The sequence below is a fragment of the Ciconia boyciana genome, chromosome 2 (assembly GCF_034638445.1).
Source record: "Ciconia boyciana chromosome 2, ASM3463844v1, whole genome shotgun sequence".
Lineage (NCBI taxonomy): Eukaryota > Metazoa > Chordata > Aves > Ciconiiformes > Ciconiidae > Ciconia > Ciconia boyciana.
The window spans coordinates 4,941,681-4,968,539 of NC_132935.1; the positions used below are offsets into that span (position 1 = coordinate 4,941,681).

The 26,859-nt window shown below is 37.5% G+C and overlaps 1 protein-coding gene across 5 annotated transcripts in view; it reads left to right on the forward strand.

Annotated features, from left to right (window-relative positions):
- Positions 1–26,859, forward strand: part of TRAPPC9 (trafficking protein particle complex subunit 9) — a 544,235-nt gene that overhangs the window by 25,198 nt on the left and 492,178 nt on the right. For 4 of the 5 annotated variants that reach the window (XM_072851835.1, XM_072851837.1, XM_072851838.1 and 1 more), the window contains exons 5-9: positions 938–964; positions 2,415–2,536; positions 4,889–5,014; positions 12,386–12,602; positions 15,206–15,349. In XM_072851835.1, the coding sequence (XP_072707936.1) occupies positions 938–964; positions 2,415–2,536; positions 4,889–5,014; positions 12,386–12,602; positions 15,206–15,349 (636 nt within the window). The remainder of the gene's footprint in view (positions 1–937; positions 965–2,414; positions 2,537–4,888; positions 5,015–12,385; positions 12,603–15,205; positions 15,350–26,859) is intronic. The other variant, XM_072851836.1, reaches the window with a different exon arrangement.

A 26,859-nucleotide genomic window follows, 5' to 3' on the forward strand; every position in this document is an offset into this window, starting at 1 on the left:
GTTGGCCAGGAACCTGGCCATGGTCTGTTGGCTACATGATTTGTATGTTGAATAAGTTGAGTTCAGATTGCTTTATGTTTAGCTTACTAGCTGTTTTGGGTTTCTCTATTGTGTTTTATTTCTTTGAAGTGCTAAGCTCTTAATTTTGTTGCCTGACCCTCCTCTTTCCCCAAGCAGAATCAGGACACCTGAGTGAAGTGCTGGAGTATCTTTCTGATCTCGGTCTAAATCTTTACTTCACTAGTCTGGAGTCTGAGCAAATCAACTGAAGGGAGGTTCTGTCTTGCTCATAAAGCAATTGTTTTTGGCTGCTTAACCCTTGATCTTAACAATTTTATTGCCATGTTTAATCAAGGTTTAGGGCAACAAGGTGTTATGTATTTGATAATCCAACTTTGCAATACTCTTGGTAACTATTTTATGTGAATAGTCTGGCTTGTTGGGTTGGCATGACTCAATTATTCAGAAAATTTGCTGGAGTGAAACTAATGACAATTTAAAGGGGTAAAATTACTTGAAAATGTTGTTCTAGAATTTTGTGTAGATTAAATGAACTCCCACAAGGAGATTTAAGCACTGTAGGACCTGATATAGTAAGTGGATTGTGACGGAAATTTTCGAACTAAAACAAGAATAAAGAAAAAGAAAAAGGATATGGATATTTAAATTATACACTGAAAACTCTTCAGTTCTTCTTGATGTGTCAGAACTCATTGCAAGTTTATGGGATTTTTACATTTGTTTTTTAACAAAATGAGATTTAACATACGGTGACTACTTGAATTATAATTGGTAGTCCTTCAAAATGGCAATGATGATCCTAATAAATCTTACAATTTCGTTCAAGCCTGCTGTAAGTTATAAAACATTGTAAGAGCTTATTTTGTTGGCTATATTTGAGGCTGAAGAAAAAAATCATTTTTGTTCCTCCTTTTAGGGGCCCAAGAAGTTCTCATTGATCCAGGTACATTATTTTCATGCATGTTTCCAAAGTCTTGTCTTTTTTTATTACTTGCATTTGTTTTGCATTTGTATAGATAGTTACTGCCACTTGCCAAAACTAGTACTGATTCCTGATGCTTCAGTTTTTGGCTATAAATCTTGAGGAAGCAAAGAGACCGAAGGGTAACTGGCACAAATTAAATGATGTAGTTCCATGATTGTGTCCCTGTAAATTCTAATCAAGATATTTTCTTCTCATGAGTAGTGAGGATTTTAAATTTTTTTTTTAACCAACAAACCTGAATGGTCACATGTAGTCTTGTAGTGTCATGGTATTCTTTCAATCATCACTAACAAAGATTTTGCACTTAACTTCCATAAAAAACCCTAAGGTGTTAATCTACAGATGGGCTTGGTACGATTCTTTGACAAACACATTAAAAAGTTGCTTTAGCATTTGAGCATGTAAAATAACATATTTCTGACTATATGGAGGGAGTAGAAAGTATCTTTCACAGTAGTTTTTAACTGCCTATTGAGAGTTAGGGCCAGCTCTGAAACACAACTATTTCTTTGCCATCTTAGTAGAGAAACCTCTTGGAGAAATAAATTACCATATAAATTTAGGCATGTAATCCAACAGATTAAGTAATGCTTAAGAAGGTATAGAGCCTTGCCAAACCTTTGATGTACGTTTTCAATTTTATTATGTTAACTCTGCAATAAAATTAAATTCTACAAATAAAATTTTCAAGTTCTTTGTAATACCCTGGATTTCCTTGGCCTCTATTTCAGATTCTTATCCCTTATGTATGTAAAGATTCTTTCTGTCTCTCACCTTCTTTCTTACATAAGAAAAGCAATTTTTAAATGTTTTGTCTGAGCCTCAGGTATTTTTTTTTTTAATGTGGAAGGCTCAGATTTGGTGGCCTTTGTTACAATGTAACACTTGGTTTTCTGTGATTAGACATAGGGAAGAGAAGTATTTGTTTTAAATAATGGGAGGAGAAGGTCCCTGTTCTAATAATAGGTTTATAAAAAAAAATTGCACTTTTTTTTTCCTGAGGTGTGCTTTAGAAATACTTTTTTTAAGTAGAACAAGGAATAATTCAAAGATTAAAATTGCATATTCAGATGTGGCCATAATCTAATTTTAGCAGTATTGTATTTTATTCATAGCCTAAATACTCAGATAAGTGTACAAGATTATTAATATATTTGTTTTTTACGAAGTGAAAGATTATTTCCTGTTTGCTGGTTTATGATTGAATCCATTTTTCATTTGTACTCTTTAAAATAGCATAGTAAAACAGAACTAGTGTTTTCTAGGTAGGGCGTGATTTCTTTCTAGGTAGGGCAAGTATTCTTTGTGTATGCTTTGGTCAAACCTAGAGCATATCCTAGTTTTCTTCTTAGATATTTAGTATTTGCTCAAAGTCCTTCTGCTCATTTCTTACCCTGTTCTGTTCTAGGTGCGCTGACTTCAAATGGTATAAATGCAGATACCAGTGCTGAGATAGGACGTGCCAAGAATTGCCTTAGTCCTGAAGACATCATAGATAAATATAAAGAAGCCATTTCTTACTACGGCAAGGTAATCTTACTTATTTTTAAGAAACTTCACTGAAATTCTTGTGAATAATGAACTGCTGCAGTTTTGGTTTCAGAGGATCTTCTAAAACATGTGCAATAAAGTTTGTAAAACATATGATAATGGAAGAAATAGGAATAGCTTATACTACTGAACTAAGTGCTTGGTTTAGAGTCTGGGAATTTCAGAACTTTGGTCAAAGACAACTCCTAAACCAGCAATGTGCTGAGTAAGCTATTTACTGTGCCTGCTACTACCTGGAGGTTTTGGATTAATTGTTTTCTATTTTTAAAGCACTCTAAGCAGAAGTGTTGGATATTTGAAGGTTTGTTAACTATTACGTACATTTATGGTCCTTAATACATACATCATCAACTCCAGTGATGCTTTTATGCATTGTGTAAGCTGAATGCTTATTTACTGTGCCTGCTGGAACGATCTCTGGGGAATTCAGGAGTTTATGAAGAGGTTGCTGATGATGCATATGATTTTACAGGATCGTTCAGGGAGGGTGGTATTTAGAGCATGCGGAGAGGTAGGGGGTCATGGAGGAAATGTGAAGGACAAACATTCTTAAAAGAGGATTTAGAAAAATTAAACAGTTTTCAGTTCTACTGGAACATTTTTTTAGATTTTTGTGCAAATGCTCAGAGCATAAGATAGTCAGGTAGCTTAATGTTTGCATTCATAATATTTTTTTCCTCTTCATTATTTCATACTGTGACACTAGTGGCTCAGTATCCACATCAATATTAAAGATAAGTTTAATTGTATTGCCGTGTAGTTATTTATGCTTTAATCAGTTTTTAATTTCAGGTATCTCTCTCATTTGATATTGAAAGTATCTTTAGACTAAGCTGTGTACATATGATGTGGCATTTCCACGTCTGTGTTGAAGGGAGACTCTCCAAATGAAACAAGACAAATTGTGCGCATGAGTTAATTTCTGATCAGGAGCAATGAAAGGTGATACTTTTGGGGATAGTTTCAGATAAATTTGAATCCATCAATATAACAATAATTCTCAAGTATGCATTCAGCTTTTTATGTTACCTTAAGGGTAAGTTGCTCATCTAGAAAGAGTATGATTTCTTTAGAAGTATAAAACAATTGGACTTCGTTGGACTTAGGGCAGGATATTTATATTTTGATTATAAAATAGTATACATTATGCTCTCAGCAAGTAATAGCTATGCTTCACTGCAGCTTCACTTGCAAATAACGAAGAGCTTTGTCTTGGGACTGATCTATAAGTGTTCCAAGACAAGCATAGCTTTTGTCTCTTTAAGACCTACAGATAAAGTAACACCTAGCACTAATGCTGAGGGAGCAGCACCTTCTACATATTTTTTATGTTATCACTGAGCTTAATAAACTTTTGTAGCATCTTCTAAAATGGATTCAATCTCCAATGATTTGTTTTTGCTGATATAAATGCACAAGAGAGGAATATGTAACTGCTTTGGTGGAGTAATTCTTGCATTTTGTTCTGAGCTTTACTTCCCCCATTAGATTTCAAACATGATAACTACCTGAACAGAGTTTAACTTCAGCAGGAGGTAGGCTGACTCAAATATCCGATATCAGTATTGTTTGAGGAAATAACTAGATCAGATTGTTTGTCTAGAAAATTGCCTGTGCTTGTTGTCCGAGCTCAAACAGATCAATGCACATCTGCATCGTCTCCTGCCTTTCTTCAGAAAGCTAAATAACTGAAACAGTCATTTACAGAAAATGTTTTGTAAATAGATACCACAAAACTCGGAACGGGCTGTAATTCACTTGTCATCAGTGATGCTGTTTTAACTGAAGAGAAAATTGATGCAGTAAAACTAAAGTTCTGTTGCTACAGCTTCCTGTGCTATATAGCGTATTCTGTAATATGTAGAAAAAGCAAAATTAATTCTTCATTTATTGTGATAGAACAGTTTTAGGTGGTGATGAATTACTGTAAAACTGACCTTTTTGCTTACATACCTATTACACTGTGAAGGCAGAATTTATTTCTTTGTTGCAGACACGCCACCCACACCCACCATATATATGAGGTTATCCAAAATGATACTAATATTCGCAGCTTTTCTCGTCTGAACTCTCAGACTGATGCTGTGCTGTGTCTCAAAATAAGAAAAGTGAGTGAAGAGGCTGAAAACCGTTGTTTTGCATAATAACATTTTAGATGACACCTTAATTTTCACTTGGACATATGTTGATAATTCAACAGTATAGTCACTAGCATTAAGGAATTGCTGGGTTTGGAAGATGTGACAGCTGATTCATGTGTTGAGCAGAAATACTTATCAAATCTAACAGGTGCAATACTTCAATATTATTTTAATTTTCTCCCTCTTCAAGTACAAGAATGCTGGAGTGATTGAACTGGAAGCCTGCGTGAAGGCAGTGAGAGTCCTTGCAATACAGAAAAGGAGCATGGAAGCCTCCGAGTTTCTTCAGAATGCAGTTTATATCAACCTTCGTCAGGTCGGTGCAGAAAGTCCAGTTATTTTTCTCTTCTTGTTTGAGAGATTATACTGAAGTGTGAAAGTTACTTAGATTCAGGAGACTCCAGTTTATTTTCTGTATCGCTACCTTCCTTCTCACTAGGACTTTACTTCTGAGGATTTTTCATATCTGTGAGTCTGGTTTAAAAGGTATTCAGAGTTCAGCTGAAAACACGAGGACTTAGATTGAGATTAGAGACTCCAATGGTTATTCTCCCTTGTGAAGAAAAAAATTCCTATTGTTCTATTGTGGTCATGTACTAGGGAAAAATAGCTGCTTGGGACAGATCTGCAACGGATTTTTTTTTTTTTTCTTGATTGTATCTCATTCAATGAAACTGTGAGCAAATCAGGAATGGCCTGTTGCAAAGTGAGCTTAAGAGCCTGACTAGTGTTGTTAATCAATTGAATTTTTATCGTGTAGTGCGAAGCCTTGGTTAGGCCAAATCAGAAAGGAATTCAGTGGCAAAAATCAGTGTTTGGAACTGTGAGAAAAATGTTCAGTACCACCACAGAACAAGACTGACACTTTATCAGTGTCTCAAGCTTGGTGTCACTGGTTACAGAGAGACTGCTGTGGTTGAAAGAATTCATAAAAAGCTGTTAGGTTTCTTACCGTTTCTCCTTTTTTGCTCGTTACATCTTGGTAAGACGAGCAGTTTAAATCCACCCCATTCAGCTTATTAAGCCCCGATTGGGACAGCAAATTTGAGGGAGGTAGAATACTTTCTCTCATTTGCAGAGAATCCTTTCTGTGGAGTCAATTTTCTAACCCAACATAAATGAGAAATTAATTAACTGATAAGCTATCATAAAAATAATCAATTTTATTGCAGAATACCTTAACTGCCGTAATCCTTGCAGTGCTAAGGGCCTTCTCTTTAATTCTGTAGTCTGTCTTTCGCTGGCAGCTCTTTAGCTTTTCGTGTGAGCTGCTGTGGCAGTGTTTTTGCCTTGTTGTTCTTGCACTGTTGTTCTTGTGGCCTGCAAACTCCAACATTGTTATGTTGTTTTTCTTACCGAAACAATTACTGTCATTGTGAGAATCACCTGTTTTCCTCCCTGACACCACTGATGTTGCAACTTTCGCTTTATATTAGAGGGAAAAAATAAGACTTAGTGAATGGCAAAGTATATAAGTCATTTAAATAGCTGATAAGTATTACCTAATAATACACGAGCACAAAGCTTGGCAGCTAGTCAGCATGCAACATGTGCCCTGATCAAAGCTTGCGCCAGCCAGCTCTAACAGCGTCCCAAATAGAAAACAACTAAGAGTGCTGAGTCCTGATGAAACGCAACTAGTGAAAGAGTGTGGTGAGAAGGCATCATTGTTTTTGTCACCTGCTGCCTTGGAGAGAACCAGAGAAGGTGTTCTGGAGGCCCCGCTGCTTTTCTTCCTAGCTGGCTGGTCTCTTTCTCTCTGCTTTGTTTTTCCCCTAAAGGAACTTTGACATATGCCATCAGCTATTGACCCCACAAATAAATATTTGTGCATGTAAAGCATGCCTCCGTGTGCATTGTCACGCTATATAAAATATATTCTATAAATGCCAGATCTCCCACTGTCTGGAAAACCTTGAAATAAAAATCAGGTATATTAGGTATTTTTGTTGTAGCTCAGTCAGAATTTGGGGATTTAATGCAGATATCATCTAGCAACCTTCAGCTAAGTGTTTGACACAGTTTCCCACAGCCTTCTCCTGAATAAACTGGCAAGATACAGACTGGATGGGTGGTCTGCGAGATGGGTAGGAAATTGGCTAACAGGCTGCACTCAGAAGGTGGTGATCAAAGTTTTTTACTCGGGCTGGCAGCCTGTCACAAGTGGGGTCCCTGTCGCGAATGAGTGGAATGTACCTCGCTCAAAAGAGAGAAGCAGCAATATGTTTTATTGAGGTCAATGAATTCAATGGAATTTAACAAAGTTTAACAGGGGTTTGCCAAGGTTCAGTAAGTTTGATGGCAAGGTTCACCTTATTAATTACTGCGTGGCAGAAACATACAAAGGAAAATTGAGTTAGAATCGAGTTAGAGTGATTCACACAGAGACCGGAGATGCAAAAGGGTAAGGAAGACCCTCCCGTTGAGTCATGAGGTTGAGAGTCCACCCCCCTTGCTTTCTAAACTCCTGGTGGAGCCTAGGTGTGGCTAGGTCCAATCTTAGTCTCAGACTTGGACAACGGTTTATGCCTATGGAATTACCTATAGTTTAAAATTATCTATTAAAGTTTATAATAATTAATATTGAGTAGCTACATGGATTAGTAATGTTTCATTAATATCAATTCAGCATGCTATCAGTCACTTACGGAGGATCTGTCGTGAGTAAGGCATCTCTGTTGTGGGCAAGGCAGGATCTCTTAGTCTCAGGTAAGGAATCTCAAACCTGGAGAGGCATCCCTGCTCAGGGGAAGAGTCACAAGGTGTGCAGTCCAGCTGCAGTTCTGGGAGAGCTCAGATTGGACTTATCCAAAGATCTGCCATTGGTAAAAGGTCTCTCTGCCTCGAGGCATCCCAGCTCAAGGGGAGATGACCGCCATGCAGCCACGCTGCCTAGCAGGGAGAGCTCAAAGAAGGCTCACTTAGGCTGTCATATTTATGGGATAAAGTGGTTAGCTCATAGTCAAATCAGATGCGATGGAAAGGTAGGCATGAGACTCCTTGTACCCGCAAACTTTCTTTGTTCCTTGATAAATGAGTCTTGGAAAAGCCACCCGCTACTCATGCGTTAACTGCATGATCGGTGTTCCAAGCTCATATGCATCGATGCTCACTGTGTCACTCTGCTCCTTTGTGAGTTTTCAGAGAACAGATTGAAACTAGAGGAGTTCTTGGCCTGACCACAGCTCAGGCCTTTGCCTCCTTTGGAGCCTGTACCAAACTACTAGTAGTTTTGGTTAAGGGGTTGAGTGCACCCATCACAGTCCCCCAGGGATTGATACTGTGCCCTAAGCTGTTCAACATCTTCAAAAATGATCTGGATGATGGGATTGCTGATGACACCAAACTGGGTGGTGAGGTGGACACATCGGAAGGGAGAGCCATTTTACAGAGAGACCTGGACAAGCTGAAACAGTGCACTAGCAAGAACTGTATGAGGTTTAACAAAGACAGGTGCAAGGTCCTGCACCTGGGATGACATAAGCAAAGAGGCCAGTGCAGGCTAGGATCTGCGTATGGCTGGGGAGCAACTTCGCTGAAAGGGGCCTGGGGGTCCTGGCGGACAACAAGCCAAACAGGAGTCAGCAGTGCACTGCTGCAGCACCAAAGGCAAATCGGATCCTGGGCTGCATCCGCAGGGGCATTGCTAGCAGAGACAGAGATGGGGTCATCCCACTCTACTCAGCCCTTGTCAGGCTGCACCTGGAGTACTGTGTCCAGTTCTGGTCCCCACAGTTCATGAAAGACACAGGCAGACTGGAGAGGATCCAAAGGAGTGCCATGAAGGTGGCTGAAGGGCTGGAGAACCTGCCTGATCAGGAAGGAAAGACTAAAGCAGTTAGGTCTCTTCTCCCTGGAGAAGAGATGGCTCAGGGGGATCTCCTCACAGTATTAAAGGGCAGCTACAAAGAGGATGGAGGCTGTCTTTTTCACAAGGAGCCACATGGAGAAGGCAAGGGGCAATGGGTACAAGTTGCACTGGGAGAGGTTTCATCGCAATGTCAGAAAGAAATTTTTTACAGTGAGAGCAATCATTCACTGGAACAACCTCCGCAGGGATATGGTGGAGTCCGCAGCGCTGGAGGTTTTCAAGATGCTACTGGACAGGGTGCTAGGTGATCTTATCTAGACTCCCTTTCCCACAAAAGGTTGCACCAGAGGATCTTCCAAGGTCCCTTCCAACCTTCTATGATGATTCTGCATCACTGAGTGTAACTCTATTGTTTGCATAACATGGGAGATCAAACTAAATGATGATGGTACTCAGTAGATGTGTTGTAGAAAAAAGATGTTAAATTGGATAATAAGGAGCGTGATTATTTTTCTTCTCAAGTGATATTGGTATTCACTGATATTATTTTTTTTAATTTTTAAAAAAATCATATTAATAGTTTGGGTTGGGTCTTTTCCACTGAATCTTCTGCTGTACCTTGTATACCTAATGATCACTTGTTCATTTCCTGATGTCAGCTATGTCTGCTATTATCATTATGCCACTGTAGAAATTCGGTATATGGTTGCTTTAAAAAAACCAACAACAAAAAAAACAAACCGACACCTTGACAATATTGATTATTTGGGCATTGAGGCCCACTGCTGTGCTGTGAACCATTCTTTACCTTTATTGATTTCAATCAAGGATGACATTCATCTAGCTTGTAACTGCACATGTCTATTACTTTGTCATTTTTTTGGGTGGAAATGTTTCTAGAAAGCATTATTATGACAAATGTGAGTAAGATAATCTTTCCAGTGTTGGGGAATGTGTTTTCCATAAAGAGGGGTATGGCTGGGAATTCCATTTACAGCTCTTCAAGATTTACTGTATATAGCAGATAATAGTTGCGTTTATAATTTGGACTAACTCAAAGGAGGAGTCATCCTGTGATAGATTAGGGAAACAAACTGTAGGACAGTGTTTTTCTCTTACTGGTTGTGCTGATGTTCTGTCTACCTGCATTTGACAGCAGAAAAAACACCTCACAGGATAAAGTGTATGCCTCTGATAAACAGGAAAACTGGTTTCTTTCCATATATTCAATCTCCTACCCAGTCTAGTAACATTATGCAATTGGTGTTTTCTGATTATAGGAGAGCTGCAGGGTAATAAGACTTATCTTTGCATCCAGTTATGAGGAATAAATTGTAACATCTAATTACAAAGAAAGTGAGATTATAGAATTTTAATATAGTAAAGACTAATTAAAAAACAAATAAAAAGCTACCCTCTTGAAAGCCTGTCTTAAAACAAGCCTGTGGAAAAACTGCTTGGATAGTGAACTACAGCCTTTACAGGTGCAATTCCAAACTGGTTTGTTGTAACAGTTAAATGAAAATTAACCAGATGGAAAAGAGGCTGCGCTTCAGGTGTTGGCTATTTCACAGCCCCTTGATAGGCCTTAAGCTTTTATAATATTTGTAAGGTCAGGAGAGATGTTTGTGAATGCTATGCTAATGGTCTGCAGAATGCCTGCTGCAGTCTTCCCAGAATTAATTACCTGGAGTATCTGTGTGGGATTTTTTTTTCTTTTAAATCCTCAGGTGGTAACACATAACTATTTGTGCTCAGGGAAAATGCAATTTTGCTATCTTTGTTGGCAATGAAAAAACAGTTTCCTGCAACTGCAAAAAATATTTGAGTAATGTGGGCAACCATTAAGCAACAAGTTAGCAGTGTTAAAAACTTACTCAGATATGAGAAAAAGAAAATGTTCTGAGAATCTGTTGCCTCTCTGATAGTTGTTCCAATTATTAGTAAGTGCTCCTGTCTACCTAGATAGCATGACCCTGTCTCTTCTCATCTTAAAAACTTAGTTTCCATAGGTGTGTGAACATTGACAATATTATGTATTCAAGGAATAGCTTTTAATAGTTCTTTTTTAAGCTTTTCTAACTTCAGTACACCATCATGTGCTTGTGCCCTTTCTGATTCTGCTGCCATATTTTTTTATTGTGTTACCTTTTAAAAAATGACATAAATGGGAAAAAAAAAAAGAAAAAAAAAAGATGGAGCAGCTTTTTTTCTGCTAGAGGAGGTAACCTTAATCTGACATCTGTTCTTTCTGAGTGATAGCTTTTGGGGAGTCTGATAAACTGGTTTCAAATTGTTCTTTTTGTGTTTCATGTTCTTTCCAGCTGCATTGATTCATAAAAGTTTTCAGCTGGGTGCAATTGCCTTTTTACAACCCTTGTTACAGGGATTGGTCTTTCATATGGATGGGCGGTATTTTGCATTAGGCATCATCTTGTGTTGTCAGTTCTGAGGGAAATAGCAACTTCAGCTTCAACAAGTGTCTGTACCTTTCTCAAATAATTTGCTAGTCTATCTGTCTGTGTCTCTTCGTATCCTGAAGTACTAAGATTTGAACTATCAGATAAGGTCATGGTGCCTTCTGAAAACTCTAGGCTTCTTTGAGGTCTCTCGTATCCCTGTGTCCAAAATTAGAAGTGACTTTTGAAAACAGACTGGGTTTTTTTGTAATTATATTAGGATTTAAGTGAATAAAAGATGTTTTGAAGCTTCATGTATAAGACCTAATTATTTCTGTAAAAGTTAACCAGTTTGGCTAGCATCTTCTTTTGACTTTCCAAGGCTTTAAGTATGTGAAGTTAAATGCACAGAATCCACTGATTGATACTTTTAGTTTTGAAGAATGAGTTGCAGAAATGCTGTTTCTGTCCTTTATGTATGAAGGCTATTTTTGTATGAAGTTTGTCTTTTTAAACGCCTTTGCAAAACGTGTTAGCAGCTTTAGAGTAATTTAAAATATTTTATATTGCTTTTGGTTGTGCATGGCAGATATTGTGCACTAGGTGTCAGCATTGGTCCACCTTCAGAACTCAGTATTGCTTGTTACGGGGATGTAGACTTGAAGTAGTTGATAGCTTCCAGAGTTTCTGTGGCAGTTTCTTCTTGGCTGTCTGATTTCAAAGGAAGATTGTCATTCAAAGCAGAGGGGAAAGAATGGTTACCTGGGACTTGTGCCAATACATTGATTGGCACAATCAATGATACACAATACAATACAAGCTAAAGCAGCACATATTGGTAGTTCCATTTCAAGTTTGTTTCAACTTTAAGCCTAATGGGGCTTTCACTAAATTCTTCCTCACTAGTTGGCAGTCTGCATATGTATAGTATTGTGGAATAAATATATAATGGTTTACAAGATCAGAGACACATAAAAATGAGACAGTAATTTCCATGCTTTCATAGCTTGAGATTTCAAGATTAATAATTAGGTTTAGTCTTGAACGGATGAAAACATTTAACTTGGTAAATCAATAGATATTGGAAGTGGTGTATTTTTGTGTTCTTATTATGCACATGAATGTCATGCTAAGTATCTTCCATAAAATGTGGAGCTGTTTAGCTGTTACTGACTGTTTTGACTATTTACTTGTTAGTTCTACTGACAAATAATGTTGATTAAGAAATCTATCTTTGCTGCTCTTGTTAGCTGTTGAACTTTAAGGAAGCTTAAGTTTTCCTGGTAGTAGAAGCCGTCATGACTGCCTCTATGCAAAATCACTGGCCCTTCTGTAGTGTTGGAGATATGTCTACTACTTTGTTGTTATATGTCTACTACATTGTTGTTTTCTCCTTTTTTTTAAAAAATCAGATACATGCTTTAAAGTTTTATTTGATTAAAAGCAAACCTATTCTCTTTTTCCCTTTAAATTTCAGCTTTCAGAAGAAGAAAAAATCCAGCGTTACAGCATTCTTTCTGAGCTGTACGAACGTATTGGTTTTCACCGAAAGTCTGCTTTTTTCAAGCGTATAGCAGCAATGCAGTGTGCTGCACCTAGCATCCCAGAACCTGGGTGGAGGGCCTGCTATAAACTGCTTTTGGAAACTCTCCCTGGCTATAGCTTATCCTTGGATCCTAAAGATTTTAGCAAAGGTAAGTGTCTCTGGGAAAGTATGGATTTGCATCCTAGGTCACTCAGCTGGCTTTCTGTAACTAATTTCCTTGAGAGATTTCAGATAAAACCAAAATCCTTTACCTATCTGAAACTAATTGTGGCAAATAGAGCAGTTCTTTAAAATGGTACCTTCACTTTTTGTTAGTGTTGCTTTCAGTAATTCCAGATTTCTGCGAGCTACTGCTGGATCTGTTGCTGTATTCCTCTGTTTGCAGCAAATAATTACGTTTTATTTGAGAGCTTCATTTCTACTGTTTCAAAAATGTCTGTTTTATATTATACGCTTCTCAGTACAAAAAAAGTTGTATTTTATTTTTATTTTTTCAATTAAAGTGCCTCCAAGTTGTGTATCAGAAATCGTATTTCTTTTGGTATTTGTTGTTATTGATCTTCCAATCAAAGAATTAAAGATTTTTTAACATTTTTGTATATAGACACATATACGTATGTACATATAATGTAATAATTGTATCTGTAGAGTCAAGTATGTCACATTTTTCCACAACTTAGATCGGATTGATGTTATCTGTAAGACTAGCATTTAGTTAAGACACTTCAACAGTTTTTAGATGCTATATATCATTTGAATTACTACTTTATTGCATCTATTAAAAACCAAGGCAAAAATAGCCCATAAGAACACATGCCTATTCTTGTAGCTGTTAAATACTGTGTTCACTTTCTGCAAGCTGTATGCTGCTTGCTGCTCTTCTTCAGGTAAGCTATGTTTGAACAATTTTATCAATGTTATCTGAAGCTGTATATAAAGTAATAATTTTAAAAGTTCTCTTTAATATACTGTGCTGCATTTTGCCTCTAAAGGAAGAGACAGCTAATATGCTGCTTGAGAACTCCTTCTGAGTAAACCTTTCCATGTAGCCCAAAAACTTGCATTATTTTTGTACAGTAGCACTTCTGGGGACCATTCACTAAATGTTGTAGCTGAAGAAGTGGAGCAGCAAGCAATGGGCTGAGCATGTATTGATAGAGAGGAGGTGGGGTTCACCAGTAAGAAAACTCTCTGGACTGGTTTAAATATGAATGAACAGTAGCTGGAAGAGTCATCTTACTTTTGTGAGAGTACACTGACTGTCTATTGTTGGGATTCCAGTTTGAAGTTGTCTTGTAAGTTTAGGTCTTTCTGTATGTGCTGGGTCACTTAGCTCTGTTATTGTCAATGGCTATCCAGTCAATTCAGTCAATGGAGAACATGGAAATACTCAGCTGACAGCCACTACATGGTATTTTCCAGGCTGTCTTAGCTGCATTTGTGACTTCCATTGATGAAACAGGCATGTAGACAATCTCCTGTATGTGTGGATGCTTAGGTTGGTTTTTTTTTTTTTTGAACTGGTGTGATTTTAGCAGTCACCAAAAGAAATGATATGTGAAAGGAGGCAGAAAATGCCAAGTGGACTAGACAGAAAGATACAAAGAGTCTAGGAAGAAGGAATGGAATGTACTGGAAACAATATGCTGTGGCCTATGATGGAAAAGGAGAAGACTGAGATGGCACTGTGTTGGGAGAAGAGGTTGTAGAAGTTCTGCAAGAACTGACGGTTACAAAAAAACCTGACATGATTGGTGTTTATCTTTCATTGTTGTTACCTTTATGTTGCACTGAAGTGCTTTGTCAGATTTTATCCCTAAAATGGCTTTTTCGGAGACATATGGAAAGGTCACTGTAAACTGTAAGAACTGCTTGATAAGAACAATATCACACATGAAAAATAATGAGACTCGTGTGTGCAAAATATAAACTCTCAAGGTTTGGTTGCAGTACATATTTCTAGAAAAGTCTGCCAAATGCTGAAGGGTAATATTAGAAGGAAGGCTGTTTAGAAGTTGATGAAGTATTGCCAATCTTGGAATATCCCTTATTTAAAAATTATTGCTCTTGCTTACTACTAAAACAGGTTTAAGTTTCATGAAGACTACTGCATATTATGTTTTTGAAAGAAAAGTAACGCTACAATGATCTATTTATTGTTAGCATAGATACTTGGCAAATATGAAATAATTTATAGTCTGACACTTAATTTTTAAAGACTGAAAATCAGGGAATGTGCCTCATGTCCTGTAGTTTTATTGCTTTTTACTGACTTTTAAGGCCAGGAAAGCATTTAGAGAAAATATCTTTTGCTTTATCTGCAAAGAGAGTTAAGAAGTACTTGATTTGGATAAAAATGAAGTTTCTGTATGAAAGCTCATGTGAATTTCTTGTTCAGAGAATTTGAAAAATATAAAGCTTTTGCGTAGCGTTTTATTTTTTACTTCATGGGAGTGTTAACTTAATTTTCTGAATTCTAATAATAAATTTATTAGTCAATAGACAAGCATATAAAACAAATTGCTTTCACATTTAAATGTTCAAGCAAACTCAAAGATCCTAATTTTTGAGTACAAGATTTGGATTTTGTAATTATTGGTTCCATTGGGTGATTTTTTTTATATATGTGTATATATATAATGAAATTACTGCTTCCTATATAAAGAAAACCACAACCAGTTGGTTTGTGATGACTTATAAAAAACCTCATAAACGGCTTTAAAAAAAATTAAATGACTGCTTACTTTATAGGAACTCATAGAGGATGGGCTGCAGTACAGATGCGTTTGCTTCATGAACTAGTATATGCTTCTAGAAGAATGGGCAATCCTGCTCTATGCGTCAGGCATCTGTCTTTCCTTCTCCAGACCATGCTGGATTTTCTTTCTGATCAAGGTATGACTTTAAAAAAAAATATCTGCACTTTCTTCTGTCCTACAGTCAAATAATGGGACTTTGTTTTGAAATATATTTAATTTAAGAAGTATTGGAGAGCACAGAAGTTAGGGAATTCTGTGTATGAATGAGTAATTGACAGTAATCAATCAGGTATACAGTGTTATTAGTTTTAAATATTAGTGTTCCAACCTTGATGTGTAGTATCTAAAATAAAACTGTCTTAAATGTTTTCCATCTGTAGATTGACTGCCTCAAGCCTAATGCTCTATTTCCTTGGTAAATATCAGGAATATGATCTGAGGGCTTAATTTGTGTGTGTATTAAAAAAAGTATTATTTGAAAATACTAGCAACCTTCAAGAGTGCTATTAATGAAGAGATTGAGAGGAACTAAGGCTGAAAAGTAAATTCAGAAGAGAAGAGTGTACTGAAGTTCAGAGTGACTCTACTAGGAGTTCTCTGATGAGATGTTTTCTGATGAAACATTAATAGTCTGGATATAGAAGTCATCTAAGGGAGTAGGCACAGTCCTTGTCCCTGTGTTTGAGACAATGAACTTGTAGCAGCTGAACATGATGGAATTGAATTCAACATTTAACTAGGATAGCAGGCTTACGCTTCTAGAAGTAAGGCAAGTTTCTGTGGTTTCTTTTGTGATTTTTTAAATTCAGCAATAAATTTCAGTGAGATTTATTAAATTTGTCAGTGGATAACAATGGAATGAATGTGTCTGGATGATTTTCAGAAATGGTAATGGTATGTGTGAGGACCCTTTGCAGGGGGGATGTAGCACTTAGAAAAGCAAAAGGTGACAAATATGTTTGTATTATGTTTCTTAGGAAAAATGTTTCAGACATTCATTTATCACCCAGAATAATGAGACAGAATTAGTGATGAAAGGTTTTAAAAATGTTTTTGATTCACAGTAAGCTAGGTAAAAGGTGCATATTTTTCAGTTATTCCTTTGTTTACGATAAAAAAGATGGGAGTAAAATGATTCAGGTTTTTTCTCCCCCTTTCTGCTTTAGTAATGGCCAAATGTCTCCCCTTGGTGACTCCTGCAGCAAAGAACTTCGCTGGCAAGCTTTAGGTCTTTGCCTGCCAGCGAATTCCCTCTGTTTAGTGGCTCAAATCAGTAGTGGAGGAGGGAGAAGAACTGATAAACTGGAATAAATTATCTGTCTGTAGATCTTATTTGTTGTCAAAAAGTCCTTGGGTTTTCCTGCACTTTTAACAAAGCTTTGTTGATTTATGTATGGAAGGTTTGGCTGAAGACAAGGCTTTAAGCTCTTCTGCTATGCATATCCACATACGATATTGCTAATCCCTAATCCTAAAAAGGCTTGAAATATTAGAGAAGCAACTTTGTGTTTCTTGTCTTCAGACATTACATGGCTCAGTAAAGCTTCCAGTTTCATAAGACCTATGATAACTGTGATGTTTAGTGTCTTTGAAAAAATCAAACTAAATGTTCTCCAGTGTGTTTGAAAAGTAGCTGAATCTTTTTCTCCTTTTCTGCTGAAGACATCCAAAATAGAACTTACTGTTGTGTTTGAAGTCTTTTATTGCTAGCCTGTTGCTCAGACACGGTTAGTGGTGTTCCATCCTAGCTAGAGCATGGATGACAGTGCCAGAAATGTATTTCTGGCTTGTAATTTTTTTGTACTTCTTCTGAGATCGGTATCGTAGTTCAGTTGAAGTTGAGATACTGGGACTTCAGAAAACAGAAAAAAAAGATTTCTTCTTCGCTTCAAGTAGAAGTCCAGAAGATGAGATTTAGTAGTTATAATGAAAGAACTATTAATTAGAAGCTCTTGCTTCTATTCACAGAATACAAATGCATAGTCAAAACTGGTTTGTGTTTAAAATAAAATTTTCTTATATTTTAATTGAATGACACTTGATAATTATTTTAAAAGACAACTTTTGTTTATGTTTACTTGAATTACAATTTCCAGCCATACAGCCTGGCAAATCTGAATAAAAAGTATCATCAAGTAAGTGGATGTCAGACACTATTTTAACAACATGGAAGCTAAGAGTCTCATTTAAAATTAAACTATTTAGTTACATAAACAGGTAAAATGCAGTCTTCTGCTTAGCAAAAAGAGGTACCAAATTCTGCATAAAAGCTCTCTAATCTCAAGCCATTATGTTTTAATGTTAACAAGCCCTTGAGAATCACTCTTTCTTTAAATAAGAAATAAATGGGCAGTTGTAAAGTTGCTTGGAATTAAAACTCTCGCTTTTGCATAACACTTTTTGAAACATAACACTGTATGTACAGCTCACACTGAATTTGATTTGGGTAAGGTCAGATACTTGGAAAAATCTCCAATATTTTATTGTGGATCTTCATTGATAATATCCATAGTACTTAAAAGGACTGTGATTTGTATTGCGTGCAAATGATTCTGAGTTAGTTCATCCATTAAGGCCTGTCTAAACATGGAGCTACTTGGAAACAGCTATTAGGAAAAAGTGACAGAAACCACTTTCAGAGAGCATGTGCGTCACCACTGCAAGCTCACATTCTTTCAGATGTTCAGTGGGTTTCCAGCTGTCATGCCTGTTGTTTTGCTTCTGGTGGCAAGGATCTCAGTGCACTGAGATGACCTTGTCTCACCATTAATGGTATGTGATGAAACTAGGAATGCTTCATTCCTTTTTTTGGGCAAGTTCAGTTCATTAAAGGTCCTCCAAGTTTGTCTCTTTCATTATTTAGGAAATAATGTACACTTTTCTGTGCTTCTCAGTATACCTCTGCCACTAAGATCTTCCTGTCCTGCGATTGTTGTTGCACCTTAGTTCTTTTCAGCCTTCTAGTGAGATGACAGGCTTCACATCCGAGACCTCTACTGATCTGTCTGTTGTGTACTTAAACTACTGGAACATGCTAGGGTGCCTTTCCTGTGTGTGGTTAATGCTTTTATCATTGGACACCACTGTTAGTTCCAGCTGCATCCTCTGTTACCAGACTTTAGGACAGAGGTTGGTTACCAAAGCAGTTTGGCAGGGGTTTGAGATTGTGGAGGCTACTATGAATGTGCACACTGGCCTTCTGACACCAGTTCTACCTGTTGATCCTGGATAGTCATCAGGCAAAGGAAGCAAGACAAATGACAATTCCATATTTTTTCTTCTATCATGGTATTGATTTTGGACAGAGCCTGCATGATTGTCTGAGATCTCTTGGGACCCTTTAGGTGCTTCTCTAGCCATTTGCATTGTCAGCACAGGTACTACTATAGCATTAGCATAGCCTTTGGTGTCTCATAAACGTCTGTTCTTCTGCTCTTATTCCCTAGATTAACACAAATACTCTCCTTAGAAACAGAGCCATGTTGGCTAACAATTTGAAGAATAACCACATGGCCTCCCATGTATGTACATGTTTACCTTTCAACACCAAAAAGACAGGGAGTAGTGGATATCATGTAATTCAGAGTCTTTCTGTGATGACCTTTGCCATCGGTCTTTTCAGCAGCAGCAGTGACCAAAAATAAATAGGCTAAGTTCCACAGCCATGATGACAGAATGTCTGGCAGCTTGGCAAGATACACTACTTGTTCCAGTTTTGTTCATCTAGTTATCAGGGCTTCTTTGCTCACTGAGTCTAAGATTTTGAACAATTTTAGCTTATTTATCTTTCTACTCATGTCATTAAGACATTTGTTTAAGCCCTAGCAAATTAAAAATTATATCCTGGGCTTGATTACAAATACCTCTTCAGTAGAGGCATGCCCTCCCCAGAGTGGATACTCATCACATTGACCAGAGTTATTAATTCTGCTGAAAGATGTGAAATCTTTAGTGAAAGACTTGTTATGACACTTCTCTTCAACCAGAGGACAGACAAGATCCTGCATGTGATGAAGGACTTGGGGAGTTTCCTTGCTGTAGCTGGATATTTTATCTTCAAAAGCAAACCTTTTCAACAGAGTTCATCAGTCTCCATTAGGAGGGATTTCTGTATGTGGATTTTCATTTTCAGTATGCCTACTTTTATATATCTCCATACAGGCATTGCACAGGAAATACCATGGATTGGCTGACATCATTACTTGGTCAGGAGTTGTTTTTATGGTGTATCTCAGCAACTGCATGCCATGGCTGCACTTGCTCAGTGGGATGATAAAAACATAGCTCTACCGAAGAAAAAGGTTTTTGTTCCTTTCAAAGGTGCTGTGTTAAATTTTCAGAAACATCCCTAGTTGTCTAAATTTCACTGATGTGATTCTGAACTCCATGGTGGAAGCATTCTATCCCTACTGCAGCAGTGGCTATTACTTGGCAGTTCAAAATCATATGACATGTTGACCCATGGCATGCACACCCTAGGGGTTTTTAAGTTTGGCTCCAGGCTGTTTTCTCATGCAAACAATGTCTCACCTTCCAGAAGATACTTATTCTCAGCCTGTGCTGAGATCATCCTCCCCAATGAAGAATTTCTGCCAAAATTGATGCTGAATGCTATTTCAGTTCCCCTCATCCTCTAGATCAGTTGTGATGGACTTGTCAGCGTTGGCTGGGCAGACCACTTTGATGCCTTGACAGCTTAGAGTTCTTGGTAGTTGGAAGACCAGGGACTGCATGCCAATCATCTGAGATGGCTTTCAGAACCTTTTCACCCTCCTTTCAAGATTGCTGTGCTCAGGTGATGGCTGACGTGTCAACTGCCAGGGTGAGGTCTGTGCCTTTTGCAAAGTAGAGATGAGCTTTTCCTAAGAAAAAAAAATCCCCAAACCTTGTTTATCTTTAGAAATTATGGTTAAGCCTGGACTGATCATAACTTATTATGTCAGACGTGGTGTCTGACAACTCTCAAAATATGCCTTTCTATCTCACAGCTTGAAAGAGGAAACTATGCAGTATTTTACAGACATTTTTATTTATAGAACAGATTGCATATGCATTCACTTGGTGATATTTAAATTTCAAATTGCTATGTAGAAATATAGGAAATAAGAACGAATATTAAACTGGACTCGTAAAAATTGACAGCTAGACCAAAAGCGAGAATGTAAATGCACTTAAACGTAACCCTTCTGCCAAGCCTATACTGGCAGCAGTAAAGACCAGGCTCAGTTTCTGAGGATCTTTACTTAAAACATTGTCTTGAATTTCCACCTGAACACCTGGGAAAATGAAATGAAACTGCATGGGCACTTGGTGAGTTATACTTCCCCACACAGATTTGACTAAATGGCCTTTCACTGGAGAAATGGATAATAACAACCTATAAACTTATAAATAACTGCTGCTGTCCTAGAGCATGGAATAATTTAAAACCACCTCTTGTTTTGAGGGACTGCTGGAGCAACTTTTTACTGTATGTTCACGCATCCGTATCCTGTTCTCTTGTTTATGTCTTGCTATGACTTTCTCATTTTTCCCTGTTTATAGACTGCTGTAGAAAGAGTTCTTGAGATCTTCAGCTCATTTTCTTTAGTTTGAGCTGGTTGCTCACCATTGCTCCCCTCCCTTTGCCATTCCTCCTGCCTATTCCCATAGTGCTCCTCCTCTTTATTCCTCCTGTTCCTTCATATTTGGGTCACAGAAAACAAGATTGTAAGTATTAGAAATAAATTGTGGGATAAACAATATGAATGCCCATTTTTAAAATAAACAAACCACCTTGACAGTTGTATTAAACTTTGAAAGGAGGAGATACATGAAAGTAAAAAAGCTAATTAGAAGAAATTAAAAGGAGTGGCAAGTTTGCTGGTAGCATGGAGACTGCTTAAAGATGTCATAGTAGATTTGCAGTAAGTATATTCTCCTTCTCCATTACAATAAATCCGTAAATAATGAAAAAAGCAAGTGTAGTTAAACAGCAAAATAAAGGCAGTTGGGGGAGAAATGAAAGTTCATAAAAGTGGCTGTTGTGTCCAAACACAGGAAGTAGAAGGGAATGTCAGCCCTGGTAAGTTAAATGAGGCAGGGGGGAGGAACATAAGCCCAGAAAAGATTTTGAGGAGTGACTTGCTGAACTCATGAAAGCTACTAACTTCTTCAGATATATTAGAAGCAGGAAGCCTGCCAGGACTGAAACATAATTGAGGTATAAAAAGAGACACTCAGGGAAGATTGAGCTGTATGAGAAAATTTTGATCAAGGTTCTCTTTTTAGGAAGGAAGATTCCAAGGCTTGGTCTTTTCTCTGCAGATAATAAATTTCTAGAATTCTTTCAACGTGTAATTAGAAGTGGTTTATGGTGGGGAGTCATCTGAACTTTAAAATGAGTAGTAATAAATTTCAGGTACCAGATAAGGTTCAAAGATGCTAAAAGAATTTAAATATTAAATAGTTGAACTACTAACAGTTGCAATTAACAGATTTCTTAAATTGTCTTCATTCTCATTTTAAAGTTAGAAATGGCAAATGTATCTCTATTTTTTAAGATTTCAGAGGAGGATGGAAGCTGTTCTATGAGGTGGGTTTGTCTTCAGTAGATGTCTGCACCCTAGTCACCTGACCACCCCAGTGATTATTTTAGCAAGATTCATCACTCTCTTTACACATACGTGGCTTTTTCAGTACTGACTAGGTGTCTGCACCTGACCATAGTCATTGATGCTTCCCTTGAAGCAAGGTAAACCAAATTCCATCCTTTGAACCCATCTGGAGTTCAGTGAATTTGATATCAGTACCAGGTAAATTATAAGAAACTATAGTAAATAATAGTAGGCGTACGGATAATTGTGATCTAATGGGAAGGAGGTAGAGCATCTTTGAAGCATGATTTCTTTCCAAGGAATAATGGAGCATTTAAGTGAGTGTGATTCAGTTAATAACGTTCCCAAATTTAAAAAAAAACCCTTTGGTACAGTGATTAATTAAGGATTGGGAAAGACAGAAACAATAAGTGAATGATAGTATGGTGTTGAGAAGAGAAATTATTATTATTAGTCATGTGGCTTTTGCTTTCCAAAACAATTTTAAGCCATTAGGAAACTGGCAAAAAATGGCAATAACACAATTTGTTGCTGAGCCAGGGTTATGTAGAAGAGTTTCTACAGTAGACTTGATGGTGATATTGTTTCGTGAGAGCGGGAAGTAAGAGCTACTGTATTGGAAATCTGTTAGATGGTCTGCTTATGCTGACTGTCACAGGTAATCCCCTGAAGCTTGCGTAATACAGGCACCAACTTCTTTGCTCTATAGCATCTCTCCTTTTGTGCTGTAGTACTTGATAATGTAGACGTAGCCTGTCAGCACTTCAATGTTTCATAGTCATAAAGAACGTTATTCCCAAATACTGTGTTTAAACTAGGACAGCATTTCCCCTACGATCCTCTATAGCGTGTAGATTAATTTTTAGAAAGGTAAAAGTTATTGATTTCAAGGGCTGAAAAGAATGAAGCTTTCATCAGACTGAACTGAGAATATAATGCAAATTAAAACTTGATGTGAACTTCTGAGTTCAAGTGAGGTTTACTTAATTGACACTAATTAACTGGTTTTAATGGACTGCATTGTGTTTTAGTTGACAAAGTACCTGCAAGTTGGTTTTGCCTAACCAGTAAGTCTTTCAAAAGGGAGCCAGTTTGGTTGGTCTTACAATATTAAAATTAACTGACTTCAGGATGGAGACTGAAATCTTCAATATAATTACCAGGGAATATTTATAGCAGCATAGTAGGTTCTTAACCATTAACTGAAAATCTTTTTACAGCTTCAGCATAGTGCCATATCTTATCTGTGTATGTATATATAAAAAAATGTATATGTACATAAAAAATGTAATTGAACAGACTGGTTACCTTGTGTGTTCAATGTATAGCAGTGCCACATTATGGTGTTGTTGTGGTTTAACCCCAGCTGGTAACTAAGCACCACACAGCCACTCGCTCACTCCCCTCCCTGTGGGATGGGGAGAGAATCAGAAGAGTAAAAGTGACAAAACTCGTGGGTTGAGATAAACACAGTTTAATAGGTAAAGCAAAAGCCGCATACACAAGGAAAGCAAAATAAGGAATTCATTCACTCCTTTCCATGGGCAGGCAGGTGTTCAGCCATCTCCAGGACAGCAGGGCTCCATCATACGTAATGGTTACTTAGGAAGACGAACGCCATCACCCTGAATATCCCCCCTTCCTTCTTCCTCCCCCAACTTTATATGCTGAGAATGATGCCATATGGTGTGGAATATCCCTTTGGTCAGTTGGGGTCAGCTGTCCCAGCTGTGTCCCCTTCCAACTTCTTGTGCACGCCCAGCCTACTCACTGGTGAGGTGGGAAGCAGAAAAGGCCATGACTCTGTGTAAGCACTGCTGAGCAGTACTAAAAAAATGCCTGTATTATCAACACTGTTCCCAGCACAAATCTAAAACATAGCCCCATACTAGCTACTGTGAAGAAAACTAACTCTATCTCAGTCAAAACCAGCACAGGTGTCACAGAGGTACACTAAAACTAACTCAAATGAGGAACAACTTTATTTCACAAAACAGCCAAAACCACACGACAGAAACCAACGAGAAACAAGCATCAACTCAAATCAATTAACACTCTGATAACATTTAACACACAACTGGTTCGAGGTGTCAGAGTATTGTTATTACACAGCAATCCACACAAGAATGATGATCCAAAGCGTGCACACACACTCACTCACAAAGGGGGAAACTCTCTTTCTGTCGTGGGTACCCAGAAGATATAACCGCTCACCCGGGGGTGTGTTGTGAGGGCTCACTCAAGGATGTATTCAGAAGAAATCACTCACCACAGGAGGTGAGGGCACGCAGTCCCAGGAGGCTTCCTCAGGCGATATCCCAACCTGAGGGGAAAGATCCCGAACACAAGGCCACTGCTCCGAGAAGACCACACCCAAAGGGCGTCTCTGGCGGCGCCCCATTTATACCCTGGGTCGGCTCTGCGCTGTGGTCATAATTGGGCATGATCTAGAAGCTTCTCCGAGCTAAGGCGCCTCATTGGCTGTAGAGCCTGCCTGGTGACCAAGGGGTCCCGGCTCTCCTGCTCCCCCTGCCGCGGGGTGTACGTGCGTGGGGGCACGGCAGAGCACAAAAGGCGCGAAAATGAGGCGCGAAACGCTCGTGATCGCCATGCCAGAAGCCCCGATCTTTATTGTTGGGGGACGGGGGCGTACCCGTCATAGGTGTAAGAATGAATATATTAAAAAAAGCTTGAATGTGAATAATTTCTGACATATTGTAATAAAAGACTTCTGAGATTGCACATGAAATAGGAGGAAGCTTCTTAGAAGCCACTTAACTCTTCTTATTCATCATGGTACCATGAATTTTGCAGCTTTTAATCTAGTTCTGTGTTTTCTTTGGTTGTCTACTATAAAACTTCAGCCCTGTTATGTGCTCCTGTTGCTGGGAGTTGTTTATCTGCAACACTTTTCCCTGCTTTTTTAAAAACCCTTTTTAAAATTCAAAATAATAGCAGCAGGGTAAAACTCTCTGGGCTTGTTTTATTTTTTTAAAATCTGTCTCTGGAATTGGTGTTTTTTAGAGACAAACTGCCTTATTAAATAACTTCACTCAAACTGCTTTATTAAAAAGGTGTAATTTAGTTTCTGAAATACAAGTCTTAGACTACGTAGAAAGTGAAGATTGCTAAGAGGAAAACCACAATTCATATACAGATCTGATTTTGTGCTTATCCATCTCAAATGATGATCTGCTTATCCTTGTGTTCCTTGAGTAACTCTGGTTCAGCTCCTAATTCAGTGACTTTATTAATTTTGAAGTGGAATAAATAAATGAGACTGAGTAAACTAGCAACAGCGATGAAAGATTTAAATTCATTTGCATAGCACAAAATATGAAGACCAACAGTTTTTTGAGTCATATGTTATATGAAAGAAAAACACTGTAATGTAAATGAATACCAATCCAAATTGTCTAGCATGATAAACAAACCTGAAAGTCTTTCACACATGATTTACCTTTGTTTAGACTTGCGTGTTGATGAGGTACAAACAAAAACTCTAGCCAACGCCATATCCCAATTCTTAGGTAAAACAGAGGATCAATCATTACAATAAAATGGTGCATTTCTTTATGACAAAAGTTTCCTATTAACTTGTATAAAGTCATTCATGAATAAAATTAAGTTTCTGAGCTTTAGCTCAAAATTCCTATCTTCATGTAGTTAACCTCTGATTTTTGAAGAAGCGTGATTTGATCAATTGAGGGAGAAGATACAACTTCAAGTTCAGAAGATACAAGATACAATGTTCAAATTAAGACAAGTTGCAAAGATTTTGTTCCAGAAAAAAAAGATTACTTTGGGGAAGACATACTTTAATTGGCAATATGAAGACATGAAGAATTTGTGCTGTATTTTTAAAAGCTAAGGTTTTTGTACTGAAGGAAGCTATTTTAGGAGGTGCTATATCAACTATTTTACTAAAATTCAAATAAATTTTATGTGACACTTAACAGACTCAGTACTGCTCTCTTTAGCCTAAAGCCAAATGAAGGCACTGGAATGAAGCTGTTACTAAAAGTAGCAGTTTATATGTAAAAAGAAATATCCATGTTTAAAAGAGGATCATCCATGTACTTTGGTGAACTCCTCATATGATGTCCACTGAGTATGATTGGATGTACTAAGAAAAGAAGAGTAAGATCTAAGAGTGATACTGAAGAAATGTTTTTTCAAAAGGATTGGAAAACTCAACTATATGTTCATTGAGAGAGCTGGCATGTTTTTGTTGTAAGTTTTCAGATGCTGGTCTAGTTTTTTAAACAAACTGTTGTTTTCTCCAGCAAGAGTCTCTTCACTAGTGGAGGCATTGAGACTTTGAATCATGATAATGCTCTCTGGCCAAATTCCTGTGACTTTGCATAACAGTATATTGGGAAAAATGTCCCACAGAAATGAGCATGTTGTTCTTGCCATCTTCTTTCTCTGTGTGCTTCTTCCACCCAAAATACAAAATCAGATATGTTTAACAGTTACGCCATTGTATCTGTAAATTTTTACAAAGCCTGCTTTGCTCAGGATCAGCTTTCCAGCAGTCTTTTTTTTTTTTTTTTTTGTTATGGAACTTATCTATGCTTAATTTGCTCCACTTTATGTTAAGGTAGGTCATCTGGTATTTCTTAACATGAAAAAATCATTAATATTGTTCAGTGCTTTATTTACTGATTTTGTATGTACAAAATATATTTTTGTAGTGTTCAAAGTATACAGACATCTGAAGTTCTCGGATACGGTGGAGAACTAGATATTGAAATTTTAATGGCGTATTTCTGAACTCTGACTTCAGCTATGTCAATTTTTCATGAGATTTTATCTAAAAATATTTTTGTGCTAGCTGTGAATTTCAAACTGACTGTGACTTAATGTGTACGCATTGTATGTAATTATTAAACATCTTGTAATAGAAGACCGTGATGTGTTTAGTCAATCTCTTCCCATTCTCTCTCTTTGTGGTGGTTAGAAAACATTCTGCTTCTAACAGACAACTCTTCTATCTTTATTTATGTTGAAAAGATTATCTTCTCCCCCCGACCCCGCAAAGTTAGTA